This window comes from Leptonotus elevatus, chromosome 5, assembly GCF_054856555.1.
Source record: "Leptonotus elevatus isolate MCC_2025b chromosome 5, RoL_Lele_1.0, whole genome shotgun sequence".
Taxonomy (NCBI): Eukaryota; Metazoa; Chordata; class Actinopteri; order Syngnathiformes; family Syngnathidae; genus Leptonotus; species Leptonotus elevatus.
The window spans coordinates 1,782,501-1,800,877 of NC_141243.1; the positions used below are offsets into that span (position 1 = coordinate 1,782,501).

An 18,377-nucleotide genomic window follows, 5' to 3' on the forward strand; every position below is an offset into this window, starting at 1 on the left:
CTGACGAAGAAGTGACGATGGAGAGATTGAGGAGGAGAGAAGCACAAGACGTACAACATGACGGAAGTAGAGAAGATACAGAGAATATATGAGAGACACCAGCGGCGGGAAATTAAAGAGGAGAGAAGATAGAGGGATGAAGGTGGAAAGACAACGGCAGAAAATTAAAGAGAAGATAGAAGGATGAAGGAGAGACGATAAATGGAAGGCGAGAATACAGAGGAGGGGACGTGAAGAAGGTTCGAGGGATGACGGAGGTGCTGAAAGGTGCCAGAAGACATGCATAAGAATGTTGAATGCGTTTGCCGTCGCTGGTTGATGATGTCATCAAGGGGCGCGCCGTACCTGTCCCCATGCCGCTGATGACGTCGCCGTCGCTGACTCCTGACAAGTTGGTGTTGTTGCTGGGAGCGTTGTGAGGAGCCAGACTGGGCAGGAACAAACACCTGCACAGGCACAGGCACAGGCACGCACACACGTCAATCGATCATACCTACCAACACGCGTGCGTGCGTGCGTGAGAGAAAAGGAGTGCTTTTGCTAATAGCAGAGGAGAGCATCAATATTTCATGTTGACAGATGGGAGGGCAGGGAGGCTTTTGTGTGTGTGCATGTGTTTGCGTGTGCGTGCGTGCGTGCGTGCGTGTGCGCTGCTGTGCAGAAAGTGGGCCAGCGCCGTCATCTCCGCAGTGCTGCTTGAAACTTTTTCTTCTATTCTGTTGCGACTAAAACACTGACACACACGCAGGCACAGTGGCAACACAAATGTGCAAACAGAAACACACACATCTGGATACACGCACAGACAAACAAACAAACACAAAATACTAGGAACAAACACGTGCAGGCACACAAACATGAAGAAAATAATGCTAATAACACACAAACAAACACGAAGAACAAAATGACAAAAACATTAGGAACAAACGCACACACAAAATAAACACAAATACACATTGGGCCAAATGGCAGATTATTTCCCCCTTAAAACGTTATCAAAGAAAACCGAAATTTCCAACGCTGTGGAAGTACCCCGAATGCACCATTTTGTTTCGTGTAACATTAGCAACTAGCAAATGTGTAGCGTGTGTTATTCTGGTTATTCTGTTGTCACCCAAACGTCCTTTAAGCTGTTTAATGACTAAAACTACACACACAACATTAAGAATAACATCCACTGTATATTTAAATACAAAACATGCTTCGTTTTTAAAACATCGGTAGCCTAGCGTTAATGCTAAAAGCAAGGGATGATCCCATTCAAATGCTAACAGGAAGTTAGCATTGACATCGGGAGAGTTTTTCCTTCAAATAACGAATATTCACATGAGATAACACTACGCAAGGCACAAATTCTTCCCAATGTTTGAAAAACTAGTTATAGTAACAACACACACACACACACACACACACACACACACACACACACACACACACACACACACACACACACACACACACACACACACACACACACACACACACACACACTAACACATCCAAACAAACAAATAAACACGTTGTGCCGTATGCGACATTTGACTGTTAGCATCGGTTAGCATCTGCTGCTAACTAGTTGTCGCGCGTGCCCGCGCGGGACGTACCCGAATCCCTCCAACGAGGCGTCGAACTCTACGTAGGCCGGCGTGTCGGCGGAGCCGTGCAGGCGGATGTCGTGCGGCGTAGTCATGGAGACGAGACACTTGACGCGGGTGAGCGGCACGGCGCTGCCCTCGGCCGAGCGCACCAAGCTGCGGCTGATGCGGTACTGGCCGTTGTACTGGCCGCTGTCCTCGGCCGGAGTGGCGAACACGCTGTCGGCGCCGAAGCCTTCCATCGACGTCGTCATGCTGCCTGATAACAACAAATAAATAATCATTAATAAGAATACTAATATAGGGTGGGGAATAAAAGTCGACCAAGTCGGATAAGTAGGTCGGCTAAAAATGGCTTCCTTGAAGACACACACGCAATAAATTAGTGCTGTCAAATTCTTGAGTTAAAGCTTTAACTCAACTCTGGAGTTAACACAGCTTTAAAGCTTTGACTTTGACAGCACTAAAATAAATAAACGAGGGAGTTGGCGATTCCTCGATGGAATAATGATAGGATAATCTAATTTAAAAAATATTTGATTGTGACAGCCCTATACTAATAATAAATAAAGTAAATAAAAAGTAAGGAAATAATATTAATAACTCATAATAAAAAAAATGAAAATACAAATACTGCCGATTTTTTTCTGTTTTGTAAAGTTTAAAAAATTGAAAGGACAAGACGGGAATTAATAAGAAACTAAGAGTTTTCACATTTTACAGACATCAAAAAACAAAAAATACATATTTTGAATTTATGGAAAAATCCACCAATTTTTCTCCAACTCGGGGGACGGCCATTTTGGCACTTGCTGTTGACTGAATATGACATCACAGCGGCAACATCACATGACCAAACCCAGAAAACAGGTGAGTCGTGATTAGTCGTTACCTGAGCTACTATGATATCATTTTCAGTCGCCAGTAAGTGGCAAAATGGCCGCCCCTCAGATGAATAAAAACAAGTGGATTATATCATAATACACAATGGGAATATTAATCAGAATGCCATAAACATAACAATATATATTACTGGAGAGGAATTTTTTGACTTGAAGTCACTTTCAGACATGCTGCCTCCGTAATTAGCTGTTAGCGCTAGCATCTGCCGGCGGGGGTCTTACCTCGCGCATCGCCGTCGTAGCTGAGCGAGCTGGGCTTGTGAACGCGGTACTGCTTCAGCAGCTTCTTGTCCCACGCGCCGCAATTGAGCGGGTTGCCCAGACGCAGGAACTCCCTGCCCAACACAAAAAAGCAGTCAGCGTTCGTGCCATCGTTGGCCACTCTACGTGCCAATCTGTGAAAACGCAAGTGCATTTCCACACCTTAAGATTTGGTCTTTTTGGTTGAAAATTCCCGCCTTTGTGTTGTGTGCATTCTGTGATTCTATGCACGTCTACAAATGATTAAAAAAGAATGAGCTAATATTTGTATTAGGATGGTATAGACAATATTTATACTTCAATATCAACATTTCTGGTTTGACTCATTTTGACTCACAGTCATTGGCCGCTAATTCCCTTTAAAAAAAAAAAAACGTACCAACATTTTAACATATCAGTATTTGTGTTTCCCGCCTTCCTGCATCATTACTGTTAGAATAAATGTACATAAGTTATCCCATATTTACTCTTATAGTATTGCCAAGCATTAATTGAACTGTTGAACTTTGACTGTTGAAACGAAGAAAAACATGTGTGCATTATTATCTGCGCAATGACTCATATCCGTGATGGTTGCTGCTGTGTGCCCCTCTCCCCTTTAGAGCAGCAACGGCTGTGTAACTAAGGACCAGCCTAAAAAAATAAGCAGAGAGGGCTCAGCAGAGTGTGCTTCAGAGCGGTAGGAGATTGTAATCTGTGCACATTTCTGTCTGTTCTCCTCGCGAGCAAAAAGAGTCCAAGTCTCTTGTCTTCCTTCCTTGTCTGATGTTTATTAATTAAATGTTCTAGGTTGACTGAACCTGACAATTACCTCAGTATTGACATGAAGTCCCGCCTTCCCAAATGATCTGACTCTGCAGTCATTAGCCAGCTTGTTAGTTACCGCTCATACAGTCATCGTCCGGCCTAAATGTCAACCCTTTTCAAATGACGTCATAGACACTGAAACAGCAAGTGTGGGAACTGCATGCCAACCAGGGAGAGGAAGAGGAGGGTGGCGAGGATGAAGAAGAGGAAGAGTGTGGGCTTTGAGGCGACGGGAAGCAGATTGACAGCCCCTCTCCCGCCGTCATTTCCATGTGAAAGGCAAAGCGGCGCGTGCATGTCAATGAACTTTTCCCGCTGTGACTCCCGTCTCGCTTTGCCAGTCAAGCAGGAAATGAGAGCGGAGAGCTCACAGCACATTACGCATTCAGGTCATTCGCTCAGTTCTCTCGCAGGATTCATAAAGGCTATTAATTATCTTGTCATTTCTATAAATGCAAGCATCGACGGCCATCACGTCCAGATTTGTTTGTGGGTTTTGTGGCCGTTAAGTCTATACGGATGCGATGCTTGGTAATAGATTATTTCGACTTGTGGCTACGGTCAACATGAGCGTGAGCAGAAAGGAGGACAATTTAAAATTGGAATGTGCCTCAAAAATGTTGTCACATACAGTATATGTATTATCATAAGTGTAATAACACGTGTAATAAAATACTTTAAATACTTGAAGTAGTAACATAAGTGGAACAGTGCATGTGTAATGGCAAATGTTACTTCAAGTAACGCACATGTAATAACGATGTAATAACAAATAGCTATTTTACACTTTTATAGCTTGTGTAATTTTCATGTAATATACATGAAAAAAACATGTGTAATGTGTAAGCTGGCAGTTGTAATTTTTGTGTGCAAAATAATACACTGTCCATATAAATAATTTTGTGTATTAAACCTACTAATTTATGTGTAATAAATGACATATTACCATACATGTAGTAGCATACATTGGGTACTGTACATGTAATGTTCATGTGGAAACGTGTAAAACAGGGGTGCCCAAGTCCGGTCCAGCCTGACAGACTTGGGCACCCCTGGTTTAAAGAATAGGTAATAACAAATGTGTATCACATACATGTAATTAAACACATTTAATACCAGTTGTAAGAAAACAGGTGTGATAAGATACATAATAACAAATGAAATAACGTGTAATAACGTGTGTATACCCCATGTGTGTGTAATAACAAAGCAGGTGTAATAACCCAGGCATAACAATGCAGGTGCATACCTGAGTGCCATAGGCTGCAGCGCCTGCGAGGCAAGCCTCTCGAACATGCGTTGCAGCGGCGGGTGCAGCGGATGGTCCTCGTCGCCCAGCGCCTGGCTGCATCGATGCAGCAGACGCTGGTGCAGAGACGACTCGCACAGGACCTGCTGGTTCCGCTCGCTGTTCACCAGCATCTGAAGGATGTTGGCCACCGCCAACTGGAGGTCCAAAGCGTGCTGCAATGACAATGGGACCAGCGCCACTTGTCAGGCATGGACTCAATATTAGTGGCGCAACAAATCATCATTGATCCGTGGTCGGTTCGGATCAGGCCCCACGGTTCGCATCACGCCTGATAGACATTTTATATTGATTTTTTTTTTTTATTTAATGGGAAAAGGCGTTTTACAAAATAAAGACAAAGAACTTTTTTTTTTTTTTGGGCTGATCCGATAAACGATCCGGTCCGTGACTCAAATCCGTGATCCGAACTGTGACTTTTGTGATCCGTTGCACCACTACTCAATACGGTCACAAGGTTGCAAATTCAGTGACGCGGCAACTTCACCACATTTCCGACTTTTCATAAGAGTTGTTGGTATATGCTCTCGAGCAACTCGAGTAAATGCAATTTCTGGAGCGATTGTGTGGGAATGCTGAAAGCTGAATGCTAAGATTTGAATGCATGTGGAATGCTTATGAAGTAAATTGAGAGATAAATGATGAAATGATGACCTCCTGGTTACTGGACAATACACTTTACCAACTGTGCCACCGAGCAGTATCAGACACCAAGCGATGATGATAAGTTATATGTATGAAAGTGGGCGTGGAAAAAAGTTCAGTGTCAGTCCCATTGAATGGGGAAAAGTTGATATTTAACGTTAAATCGTGCCAATACTGTAAAGTAATGTGGAATCAGACAATAAAGGAAAGGTGTGAATTTTTGAAGCAAGTTGAAATTTGAACAGTGTAAATCGGAAGTATTATGTGGGAATTGATGTATGGCAAAAAAGTATGGAGAATAAAAATCACAACAACACAGCCCATCTAGGCGGAAAACTAGTTGATATGATTTAATTACCAAAACGTACCTGAACTTATTTGAAAATCAAATGTCACTCTTTTTCCAGCACAATTAAATTTCAAGCTATTTGACAGCCCATCGAGGTGGAAAACTACTCGGGTATGAATTTATGAGCAACATTTACAACTAACTACTTGAAAATCAAATGCACACTTTAGTGTCCAGCTATCTGACAGCCCATCAAGATGGCAAACGAGTCGAGTATGAATGAATTACGAGCACTCCAACAAAGTTTACATGAAAATAGTCATCAAGTATTACTGCATTCCGGTTGACAGCCCGTTTAGGAGATAAACTATTCACAGCCCATTTGGGTGGCAAACTTGTCAGGAATTGATGATAAACATTTCCAACAAACCTTATTTGAAAATAGTCATCCCATATCACTCACTCTCTTCCTGTGGATTTTGTTTTCAAGCTATTTGACAGGCCGTTTAGGCACCTAACTAGAAGGGCAGAATTAATTGGCAATATTCACACCAAACTGCAGCGCCCTCACCTCAGGCTGGCTTTCGGAGGAGACAGAGGGCAGCAGGTCCACCATGGCCAGCACGGCACCCGGGTGGATGACCACCATGTCGCCCCCCGAGGACGAGGAGGGTGGGGCCGAATGGACGGGGTTGGAGGTGTGCAGTTTCAGCTCTGTCAGAAGCTTGACCGGCGCCGGGCCGCCCGACGAACCGTGGTAGCCGTGCCTGCCAACGAGCAACAAAGTCGGTGAAGGCAAATCGGGAATGAATATTTTTTTCTTTTACATAATGATTAACCAGGCTATTTAACCAGGCTAACTAATTACCATTATTTCCAATAGATATTGTTATTTTTACTGAAATGGTCATAAAACCATTTTCTTCCCGATGACGTTGATTTCAAGCTATTTGACATTCAGGCAGCAAACTAGTCGGGTCTGGATGAAAGAAGAGACTCTAATATTTGTTTTAGTATTTCCATGTTTTTATAGCAATAGAACAGAATATTCTGTTGCAAAATCAGTCAAAATCCAGTAAAACAGCCTGGAGCGAAGGTGATTGCTTCAGTAAAAATGGCTGTGAGTGAATTACCAGCAACTCATATAAACACTTGTTTTTTTATTAGTCATCACACATCACTCTTCTTCTTGGTTCCAAGCACTTCCTGTTGAGGCGGTGAACTAGTCGGGTCTGAATTGTCTGTACAAGGCAAGAAGGTGCAAACCTCGCAGCTGAGTGTGTGTGTGAAAGGGGTGAAAAAGAAAGGACATGAAAAAAAAAGCAGGAGAGCAACGCGTCTACCTCTTGCGGGTGAGGACGGGCGTGCCCCAGGGCGAGGGCAGCGTGGTCTCGTGACTCAGGCACGGGGGAACCTGCTCGGCGCGACTGAACACGCAAACGCGCAGCGTGACGGGGAAGATGGGCAGACGGGTTAGAAGAGGAAGAAGAAGGAGGAGGAAAAGTTAGTAGCGTAGAAGAGAAGACGACGACGACGAAGGCGGCCTTGCGGATGCATACCTGTCGAAGGAGTCTGTGGCCATTTTGTACATGTAGATGAAGAGCTTGGCGCAATGTCTGAGGGTGGGACACACGCTGTCGCCACCGGGGGCAGCCTCCTCCTCCAGAAGCCTCTGGAAGGGCTCAGAGTTGGACGGGAAGACGGCGGTGGGGCCCAGCTTCTTGGTCTCGGAGAAACAGCCCAGCAGCCTGGTGGAGGGCCCACATTCATAATTAGGGCCCGACCCATGTTCATTTTTTGAGGCCAAATTGGGCCAAATGGCCGATTGTTTAGGCAGATGTTTCCCCACAAAACCATCATGCTGGGCCACAAAAGGTATGTCAGTACCTGACGGCGTCGGCCAGTTTCTCGTACTGGATCTCGGTGCGGAAGAAGTGTGAATTGGCGGGCTCGTATCGCATGGCGGCAGTGAGCGTGCAGAAGACGGTGTGCAGCAACTCGAACACTTGGTTCTGGTTGTTGTGGTGGTGGTTGGCGCCGTGCCAGGCGGGGCGCGGCGCCTGTGCCGGCCACAGGGAGCGCTCCATGGCCACCAGCAGCGACGTCACGTACACGAAGCCGCCCACCTTGCGGAAGACCGTCCGCGTACGGTGGCTCTCGCGCAGCACCGACAGCAGCGCCTGCGTCCGGAAACAAACGGCGGCATCTTGTATATGTAGGGTTTCAAGGTAAGGTTTTAAGACAAAGTTGGGGTTTTAAAATTGGGTTTAAAGTCTGGGTTAGGGTTTCAAAGTAGAGTTTCAAGGCAGAGTTAGGTTTTAGCGTCGGGTTCAAAGCATGCGTTATGGTTTTAAAATAGGATTAAGGCTTCATGGTAAGTTTCCTATCCCGCTGCAATGTTTCAAAATAGGGTTTCAAGACAAGGTAAGGGTTTTAAAGTGTGGTTTCAAACCTAGGTTAGTGTATTAAAGTTGGGTTTCCAGCCTGGGTTATGGTTTCAAAGTGGGGTTTCAATCAAAGTTTTAAAGTACGGTGAGGGATTCAAGGTAGGGTTCCAAGCCAGTGTTAGGGTTTTTTAAGACTAGTCTAGGGTTTTAAAGTAGTTTCAAGCCAAGGTTAGCATTTTAAAGTAGGGTTTATGGTTTCAAGCAAGTTAGAGTTTTAAAGTAAAGTTACAGTTTCGAGGTAGGATTCCAATCCAATTTTAAGGTTTTAAGCCTCGGCTAGAGTTTCAAGCTAGCTTTCGAGCCAAGGTTCGGGTTTTAAAGTAGGGTTTCAAGCCTTCATTTTGGTTTCAAGCCTTCATTTTGGTTTCAAGGTTGGGTTGGGGTTTTAAAGTAGGGTTAGGGTTTCAAGGTAGGGTTCCAATCCAGCTTTCGGGTTTCAAGCCTGCGTTAGGGTTTTAAAGTAGAGTTACAGTGGTTCCAAACCAAGGTTAGAGTTTTAAGAATGGGTTAGAGTTTCAAACCAAGGTTAGGGTTTGAAAGAAGGGTTTCAAGCCTGGACTTTGGCTCAAGGTTGGCTTCAAGGCTGGGTTAGGGTTTGAAAGTAGGGTTGGGGTTTCAACGTAGGGTTCCCAGGCCATTTCAGGGTTTGAAGTTGCGTGTGCTCACCCTGAGTATGTCGGTCTTGAGCTGCAGTTCGGCGTGCGGCGCCGAGTGCATGAGTCCCAGCAGCGTTCCCATGTCATCGTCGCCGCTGGGCGACAGCACCAGCTGCTGGATGATGAGCAGCGCGTGCTCGCGACACTGGCGGTACTTCACGATGTTGTGCACGCACCGTGCGCCCCCAAACTCCCTGAACAACGCTACACAGCAGGGGGAGGCCAATTATTGGCAATGTGCAAAATCAATCAACCGACTTTGCAATATTCACTACAAACGTTATTTGGCATCACAGCTTCTCACATGTGAAAGTTTCAAGGTCAAAGCATCAAGGTCAAAAGTGCTATTTACAAAATTTAATCAAATTTACAGATTTTTTTTTCTGATTGGCACAAAAACTTGATGGCAAAATCGCACACGCGTCACTGCTGCATGGCTGCTGAGTTTTTGGCGCAGATCAACTTTGACCTTTGGCCATCAAGTTCAAAGTTGACTGTGAGATGTCAAAAAAAATAATTATGGCAAACCACGTCGACTCAGATATCAAATTAAAGGTCATGATGAGGAATTGACAGATGACCTACTATTTTGGTAAATAAACTTAAGTACGATGACATAGTAACCAAAACATGTTGGTTTTTTTTTGCTTTCAACCACCTTTAAAGCAGAGATGTGCTAACGTTTGTGCTCAAGGCTCTCATTAGATTTAGAAAAGCGACACCTGAGCCAGATCATTTGTAGATTGTAAAAAAAAAAAAAAAAAAAAGGTTAAAGGTTACGAAAACAACAAGATTACCTGCATTGGTGTTCATGGTGTGTGAGCCCTGCAGGAGCACGGTGAGCGTCTCCATGACCAGCCAGGCCAGCTGCTTCTGCTCCTCGGCCACCGTGTTGTTCTTGCACTCGGCTGAACGCACACACAAAAAAAAAAATCATAATTGCTCTGGTCTCTTCAATTTTTTTCTCCTGCGGCCACATCCAGGTTGGCGACACTCCTGTGGCGTGGATCGTATATTTCTGAATAATAATCACAGTAATATTTTTTTCTTGAAAAATAGCCAAACTTTTTTCTCTCTAAAGATTAACAAACATTTCTTACAAGATTACAACTTTGCTCATAAATAACAACTTTCATTCTCATACGATGACGAAATTACAATTTGGTCTAACATTCCAAATTTTGCAATGATTACATTGATTTCTCAAAATATATATTTTTTCTCTCATAAAATTAGCTTTTTCCTCTTAAGAGTACAACCTTTTTCTTGAACGATTATAATTTTTTTTGTCATAAATAGTCCGATTTTTTTCATTTTGAGACTATTCTTTTATAATTTCAACAATATTTCTCCCAAAAAGAATTTCCCTGTGAGAAACACTTTTTTTTTTCTAATAAGAGAATTTTTTTGTATAGTGTATATATTTTTTTATTATGATATTTTTTCCACGTAGGACTGCTTCTTTTTTTTTTTTTACTGAATCATGCTATTATGATTTTTGTGTGATGACTTTTTCACAAGATTAGATTACTTTTTAATCATAAATTTTTAGTTTTTTTATCCACATCAAATTCAGACTTTTTTTCTTGCAGGATTATGTCATTTAGTTCTCATATGATTAGTTGTTTTTTTTCTCTTTTTTTTGTATCACATCCCTTTTTTTCCCTCACAAAATTAAACATTTCTACCCAAATGATTGCAACATTTTCCCCATAAGATTCCAACCATTTATCGAAAATTCACAACTTGTAGCTCTGTGAATTTTTCCCCCTCTCAATGTTGTGACTTTTGCTCTCATATGATTCAGATTTTTTCTCTAAAAATGCATTTTTCCCCGGAATGAATACGAACAAGGGATGCAACTAACGATTAGTTTAACAATTAATTACTCTGTCGATTATTGAGTCCATTAATCGATTAATCGGATGTCAAAAAATATGACTAAATTTTACAAAAGAGGATTAGGGCCAGTGAAGAGAGGGAAAACATATTTTTTTGACATTTCGTTTGGTGACAACATCTGGGACGTTATGTTTGCTGAATGACAATAAATCTGAGTCTTACTTTAAAGTGAGAATTCTGAGAATAAAGTGAAAATCCTGCCAAACATTTTTTTTCTCTCCTCACTGGCCCTAATTCTCTTCCGTATGATTTTCATCCCTTCATGCAAAAAACAGGACATTTTTAAAAATTGACAGCAACAAAAATGCACCAATATATTTATTTTTTATGATGTGGTTACTGGTTTAGGTCGTAACGTAACGTACCGAAAATCAAAATCAAAATGTTGATCAATGTTGTCCTAAGGTAACGCTATTTCGACTATCCAAAATATTGATGGATGAATTCGGTAATGGACGAGTTGCGGATAAATGGTTGCACCACTAATGCGTTCTCACCCTGCTCGTTGTTGTGCTGCTGCTGCTGCTGCTGCTGCTGTACGGCGGGGTCCTTGAGGAGGGCGGCGTACTTGTGCAGCAGGTTGACCAGCACCTCCAGCAGGCCCACCTCCCTCAGCACGTCACCGAAGATGGGGTCGTGGCGGGCCAGCTTTAGGAGGGCGCGCACGGCCGTCACGCTGCAGGTGTGCGAGACGCTGGCCTTGAGCAGCACGCTGACGCTGAACAGCTCCTTGCAGGGCACGTAGTTGAGGCTGAAGACCACAAACTCCAGCAGCTGGAAGTATTTGACTTGCGCCTCCTCCGACATGCGGGCCACGCGCTCGACGAACTGCGACAGCGTGTGCTGCGACTCCAGGATGAAGTAGTTGGCCGGGTCGGCGGCGTAGATGCTGCCCACCGCGTCCAGCAGCGTGCACGCCAGGCGCCCGCTCTTGGCTTGCAGGAAGGCGTTCTGCAGCACCGAGAAGGCCTGGATGTTGCGCACCGTCTGGCCTGCCGGCGACAGCACGTCTTCATGTGCGTGAAAATATCAACCCTAACCCTTGTTTGAAATAATCCCAATCCGTAACACATGCGTAGATACGCAATTTGAAACCCCGATTTGAAACCCAAATCTGTGTTTTGAAACCCTAATCTTGGCTCTAAATCCTCATTGAAATCATAATACTTTTTTGAAAGCCTAATCCAGGCTTCAATCCCAAAGAATGAAACCCAAATCCTTCTTTAAAACCCAAATTTGAAATTCTAACTCAGGCTTGAAGCCCGAGTTTGAAACCTTAACATGGGTTTCAAGCCTGCAATTCTCTGGCTTGATTTGTTTGAATTTTGGGCGAAGTGCAAGTACGGGTCGGAGAACCCTACCTTTTCCGGAAGGCTGCGGAAGGACAAATCCAGGCAGCAAGAAGGGCGCTCCGGTGGTCAGGCCGGCGGGTTTGAGCTCTGTCACGCCGTAGGTGGTCAGACACGTCACCAGGTTGACCAGATCCTTCAGGGCGTCCCTTGATTCGTCCTCCTTGGCCTGCTCTAGCCTGAAAACCCACAAAAAAACAAAAACGCATCTTGAATGCGTCTTAACAAGCGTTATAAAACGCCGCCAATCACTTTACGTTTTCGCCTCCAGTATGCACGACATTAATTATATTGTATCATCACATTTATTGAGACAACAAGCGTTTACAATCGGTCCTAAACATGCCCAAAAAGAAAAACCCCAGCAAACTTCCTTGTGTCACTCATCCAATCAAAAATCGAACAGCAGCCACGTTAAGATTGAAGATGGCGTCTGCTTTCCGTGACCACCAGACAACAGAACATTAGGACCACCATTTTGTCACTCAGTAAACACCGATGAACGTAAAAAGACACTGGATTTAAAAGATGTTAGATCATTCCATGTCGTACCTGAGCATGAGGCTGCACAGGAAGTTGTATCCCTGGCACATGCGGAAGTCGTCCAGCAGCGTCTGCGAAACGTCGCTGGAGTCCTTCAGGAAGCAGGACAGGCCGGCGAACATCTCCACGATCTCCAGCGGGGAAAGATCGTCGGACTGCTGCATGTTCTGCACGCACGTGGACAGGCATTTCTTCTCTGCGGACACAAGAGGGAGCAATTCATTCAGGTGGGCTGACTAAACGGGTTGCGGAAGAAACAGGAAGCAATGCTCATGTGCTAATGCTGAATCAAGGAAGAAGTCTACTAGACATTCAGAATGTTTATTATTATACCACATTTCTTTTTTTCTTCTTCTAATATTTTGTTTGAATAAATGTACATAAGTTATCCCATATTTAATCTTGTAGTATTGCAAAGCATTTATTCAGGAGCGCCGTAGAAAAAGACGTCTGTATTATCTGCGCAATGACTCATATCCGCAATGGTTTTAAGGTTGCTGCTGTGTCACCCCTCCCCTTTAGAGCAGCAACGGCTATGTAACTAGGGAACGCCCTGTAAAAAAATAAATAAAAAGAGAGAGCTTGGAGGCGTGTGCCTCAGAGCGGGTAGGAGATTGTAATCGGTGCACATCGATGGCCGTTCTCCTCGCGAGCAAAAAAAAAATCTAAGTCTCTTGTCTTCCCTTCCTTGTCTGTTTATTAAATCTTGACTGAACCCGACATATGTGCTGTTTAAATCAGACCCAACTAGTTTGTTTCCCAAGCAGGCTGGAAAAGGGAATGAAATAGGAGTGCTAAAGCTGAAAAAGGAGTTTGCAAGCTGGCAGCAACCTACAGAGGAGCAAATTCATTCAGAGCCGATGAGTCGGCTGCTTAAACGAAGATACTGTGTACAATGAAACAATAAATAATCACATTTGTTAATAATTAATGAATTCAACATATATCAAAATCATGTCCATTCCCCCCCCGTCCAGCCGTACCGTGTATGTACTTGACCACATTGACGCTGAGTCCGTGTCGCGAGATGGTGGTGAGCACGTCGCCGGCGCTGGTCCTCCAGGGAAGGTTGTGAGGCGGGCACCAGGACGTGATGGCGCTGAACAGGAGGTGCAGGTCGTCCTTCTGGGCCAGCTCCTCGGCCGGAGACACAAACGTGCACAACTTCACCAGGATCTGAAAGTGCACAAAATCGAAACACTCAAACCAAAAATTCTCAAATCCAGCACGGTCTTCAATCTTTGACTCAGACTTTAAACCCTAACCTTAAGGTTTAAACTCTAACATTGCCTTTAAACCCAACCTGGCTTCAAAAACCTAATTTTGACCCCAACCTAGGTTTGAAGCCCTACTCCAGATTTAAAACTCTAATCCAGGCAAAACACCATAATATGAAACTCAAATTTTGTCTTGAACACATACGGAAGATTTAAAATGGAAATCTGCGTTTGAAACTGTAACCTTTGAATTAAACCCTAACCATGGCTTGGAACCCTAATTTGAAGCCCGACTGACTTGCAACCCTAACCCAAGTTTGTAAAACAAATTTGAGACCCTAATGCTTTTTGACATCCGAATATGAAGACTAACTTTGGCTTGAACCCTAAACCCAGGTTTGAAACCCTGATTTGAATAACGCTAGATTCTAACACTAATTTGAAACCCTACCCTTGCCTTGAAACCCTAATTTGGAGTTGCCCACTGAAGTGATTTCTGCTCTTTTACCTGAACAAAGACTTTCTGTAGCAGCGCCCTGCGGTCGGCCAGGGGCAGCTCTGTGGGGGGGTGGCCTGGGCCCGGCGTCTTGTCCTGGGAAGGCGGCGGTGAGGTGGGAGGGGGCGGGGCGGGGCCCACCGGGGCCTCCGCCATGTGCGGGAGGTCGAAGAACAGGTAGAGACATTTGACCAGCGTGGACGGCACAGACATGGTCGTCATGCAGTCCACAGTTTTCTGAAAGAAAACATTTACACGAGTGAGTGTGTGTGTGTGTGTGTGTGTGTGTGTGTGTGTGTGTGTGTGTGTGTGTGTGTGTGTGTGTGTGTGTGTGTGTGTGTGTGTGTGTGTGTGTGTGTGTGTTACAAAAGGATGGATGAAAGCTTGAAAATATTGTTTAGTCATGATTAAGGAAGACTAAGAGAAAGGAAGGAGGCAATGACATCAGCCTAAAAATGCATCAGTTTGGCTTTAGCCCCTGTTGCTAGCCAGCTAGCTCCCTAGCTAACTAGCACCTGAGGCGAAAGCCAAACTGTGGCAAGGTTTTTACTTTCTGGACCTGGATTTGCCACCTCAGCATTGCGGAAGGTCGTGTTGCACTGACCTGCCCCGAGGAGGCCAACAGGTTGATGGTGGTGAGGAGCATCCAGCCACGACTGGCCTCCTCGCTCTGGTTCACCTCCAGGAACTGAACGATGGCCCGGCTGGCCGCCTCTGTGCACACAAACACGCACGTTTTAACAAATGGAGGAGGTAAACGAGATGTTAAATCATCTTCAGAAATGTGACAAGTAAGACACAGAACGTTTCGGCGCCTGGATTAAGCAATTAGGATGAAATGACACGTCGACATGCAGGCAGTGGCCATCAGTTGTAACTGCAGTTATGGTGTTTGGCCATGCTGACAGGGTGGTGCTGTTTTGGAAATAGTTGGAGGTTGTTTTTGAAACCATCGAAGAAGAGAAAGCCACATGAAAGTAAGAAAGCACATTTGATTTCTCAGAAGAAGAAAAAATTGCGTTACTCATGTTTTTGGCTTTTCTGCGATATCTCAGAAAGTAAGTGCAGTCCTTCAGGTGTGCCTACCTTGGCCACCGGAGGCAGTATAATACAGTCATACAGACAAACAAAGAAGAGTCACCAGTACTCCCAGTGACTCAAACTGTAATAATATTACGTGTTTTTTTTAGAAGATAAAGAGTACTGTGATATTGTCTGCTGTAACACTGCGACTTTCTATGTAACTGTTAGCCCATCAGTGGCGTTTTCCATTCTGCTTTAGCATTAAGCTAGCGGGGCATTGTTAAGGCAAACTTCTTTGGTTGTTTTAAATACACGTGTATATGTATTTGTTTTAAAAGGAACCCCAACTGTCATGAGAAGTTTGCTCTATATTATTTACTTGGTTGTCACTAACATAACTGTGAGATTCATTTTTCAAAAATCATTACCAGTTGAATACATTTTGTAGAAACTTTATTTGGACGGACGCTGCCATTGTTATTGAATATAGAATGGCGGGCAGGCTCTCTGACGAACAATGTGAAACGCATATCAAGAAAGCAAGCTTAGCCTCGTAGCGTTCCTAAGGATACAACATGCGATCGGGAGATGCCGTGCTCTCGTCATTCAGCAGACGTATTCGCAACGCTACTCGGCTTACCTTGCTTTCTGCCGCCATTTTACATCATCACGCACCGAACAATGGCGGCGTACGTCCAAATAAAATATCTACAAAATGTATTCAACTGGAAATGATTTTTGATGAATGAATCTTATAGTTACGTTAGTAACAACCAAATAAATAATATAGAGTAAACTTGTCTTTTAATTAAGTTAGTTTATTCATCTTCAACAATGCAGCACTAAACAGATTAAAACCTCCTTTTTGATGAATTGTTCAATTATATAATACGTCACTTTTTGCATCACTAAATACTCCAAATCCGGGTGTGGCCCTCACTGACCGGTGGATTTGTTGGAGGCCCTGCGCCTGATCTCGGTCACCATGAGGCGGGACACCTGCGTGGTGAACTGCAGCAGGTCCGAGAACTTCTCCGTCATGCTGCTGGGCGTCGCGTTCCCGAACACCTGCGAGTGGACACGCGCATGGTTTGTTAACTGGCTAACCGTTAGCCAGCCTGGGCATCGCGTATGAGTCGACATATTGGATGAATGGCTTCCGCGACATACCCTGTTGAAGACGGGCAGCATCATGTAGAGCTTCTCCTCCTGCTCCTTCTGCGTCATGTGTCTGGGAGGGTGGCAGAGTTCGGAGAAGAGACGGCGCAGGTGCATCAGGCCCAGGGCGTTGTCCTGGGGGCTGCACTCCTCCTGACGCGGTCGCCCCATGATCCTCTTCACCATGTTCATCTTCAGAGGCTTGCCGAGGACGAAGCTCGCCCTGAACGCAACCGCATGATGGCCGTGAGACTCGCGCTGGACACTTCTTCTTTTTTTTTTTTTTTTTTTTGGTACACCAGCTACTGTGATCCAATATAAAAATCCCACTATAAACATCTGTGCCATGGGAAAAAAATGTATCATGCGTCATAGTAAAAAAAAAAATATGATGATACCAAAGCACTACTTTGTACTAGCGAAGTCCTTCAGAGAAACTCCTCCCTGCATTTCAACATAGTTCTTTGGAAGTCATTTGCTACATGATGGCGCCAAATCGCCACTTGTATATTAGCCAGGTCTTGGAGAAGCGCCTCCCCTCACTTCAACTTAGTTCGTTGAAAACAAAACGCCACATGACACACAAGCACTACTTATATACTGTATAAGCCAGGGGTGCTCAAGTTCGGTCCTCAAGAGCCCCTATCCAGCCTGTTTTCCATGTTTCTCTCCACTAACACACCTGATTCATGATCAGGGTCGTTATTAGGCTTCTGCAAAGCTTTCTGATTAGCTGATCATTAGATTCAGCTGTGCTGCAGGAGGGAAATATGGAAAACAGGCTGGAAAGCGGCTCTCGAGGACCGAACTTGAGCACCCCTGGTATAAGCCATGGCTTTTGGAGAACTCCCTCTATCCACTTCAACATAGTTCCTTGGTAGCAAGCTACCACAAGATGAACTATTTTTATGTCAGACAAAGAGGACTTTGGCACCATCTTGCGATGTAGCATAGGTAAAAAAAAAAGAAGAAGAAAAAAAACGTAATTTGCAAGCACATTGTGAATAGGCACGGAAACGCTGTATTCTTAACTGTTTACTATTGTTTGTGTAGCTTCAGCTTGTAATGATTGGAGCTTCTCACAGCACTAAAGGTAACCCTTATTATCCGTATCATGGAATAAAAACAAACATTCCGTTCCCAGGAATTAAGAACGAAGAGGATCACTTGAAGGATTACTGTTCTTTTGATCTCAAAGCTTAGTTGTGATGTTTTCACACGTTAAATGATGAATAAATTCAATCGTCAGATCAATGCGAGATTCCACAGTAGAAAGCTGATGTTCACGAATATGCTGCCAGCCGCTTTGACGATTTAATAACGTCTGCAGTCTCGTTTTTGTCAAGAGTATCTTCGGGCTGCCATTCCGACAACTGTTCGCGACTTCAAGACTGTTGCTAGGCGATGTCATCAAAGCTCAAATTCAGTGCAAAGAATGGATGCATATCATCTCTGCGGATAAGAAAAAAAAATGAACGTGCAAATAAGCAAAACTTCCAGTGGATATCATGCTGAATATATTTTTGCAGTATCGCATGAAACTAAAGGAGAGAATCCAATGACAAAAGCTCATCTGTACCATCTCTGGATTTTAAAAAATAAATAATAATCTCCATTCCTTCTTACAGATCAACACAAGATGCTGACATTATTAACTCATCTACTCCCCAAAACTTATAAATAAAATAAATAAAAAGCTATTTTCCCACAGTTTTAAACAGATTTGTGAAAAATGATGAAACTTAGCTATATTCTAATGCTAATATCTGCAACACAGA

General features: G+C 44.0%; 1 protein-coding gene across 4 annotated transcripts in view; it reads right to left on the reverse strand.

Annotated features, from left to right (window-relative positions):
- wdfy3 (WD repeat and FYVE domain containing 3) overlaps positions 1–18,377 on the reverse strand; it is a 62,323-nt gene that overhangs the window by 32,323 nt on the left and 11,623 nt on the right. For 3 of the 4 annotated variants that reach the window (XM_086075592.1, XM_086075591.1, XM_086075590.1), the window contains exons 2-19: positions 16,612–16,822; positions 16,386–16,509; positions 15,023–15,132; positions 14,431–14,655; positions 13,689–13,881; positions 12,715–12,901; positions 12,175–12,341; positions 11,311–11,805; positions 9,709–9,819; positions 8,922–9,115; positions 7,696–7,988; positions 7,368–7,556; positions 7,152–7,235; positions 6,380–6,575; positions 4,815–5,029; positions 2,720–2,832; positions 1,605–1,854; positions 346–446 (exon numbers count right to left, since the gene is read on the reverse strand). In XM_086075592.1, coding sequence (XP_085931718.1) covers positions 346–446; positions 1,605–1,854; positions 2,720–2,832; positions 4,815–5,029; positions 6,380–6,575; positions 7,152–7,235; positions 7,368–7,556; positions 7,696–7,988; positions 8,922–9,115; positions 9,709–9,819; positions 11,311–11,805; positions 12,175–12,341; positions 12,715–12,901; positions 13,689–13,881; positions 14,431–14,655; positions 15,023–15,132; positions 16,386–16,509; positions 16,612–16,791 — 3,427 coding nt within the window. In that variant the 5' untranslated portion in view covers positions 16,792–16,822. The remainder of the gene's footprint in view (positions 1–345; positions 447–1,604; positions 1,855–2,719; positions 2,833–4,814; positions 5,030–6,379; positions 6,576–7,151; positions 7,236–7,367; positions 7,557–7,695; positions 7,989–8,921; positions 9,116–9,708; positions 9,820–11,310; positions 11,806–12,174; positions 12,342–12,714; positions 12,902–13,688; positions 13,882–14,430; positions 14,656–15,022; positions 15,133–16,385; positions 16,510–16,611; positions 16,823–18,377) is intronic. The other variant, XM_086075593.1, reaches the window with a different exon arrangement.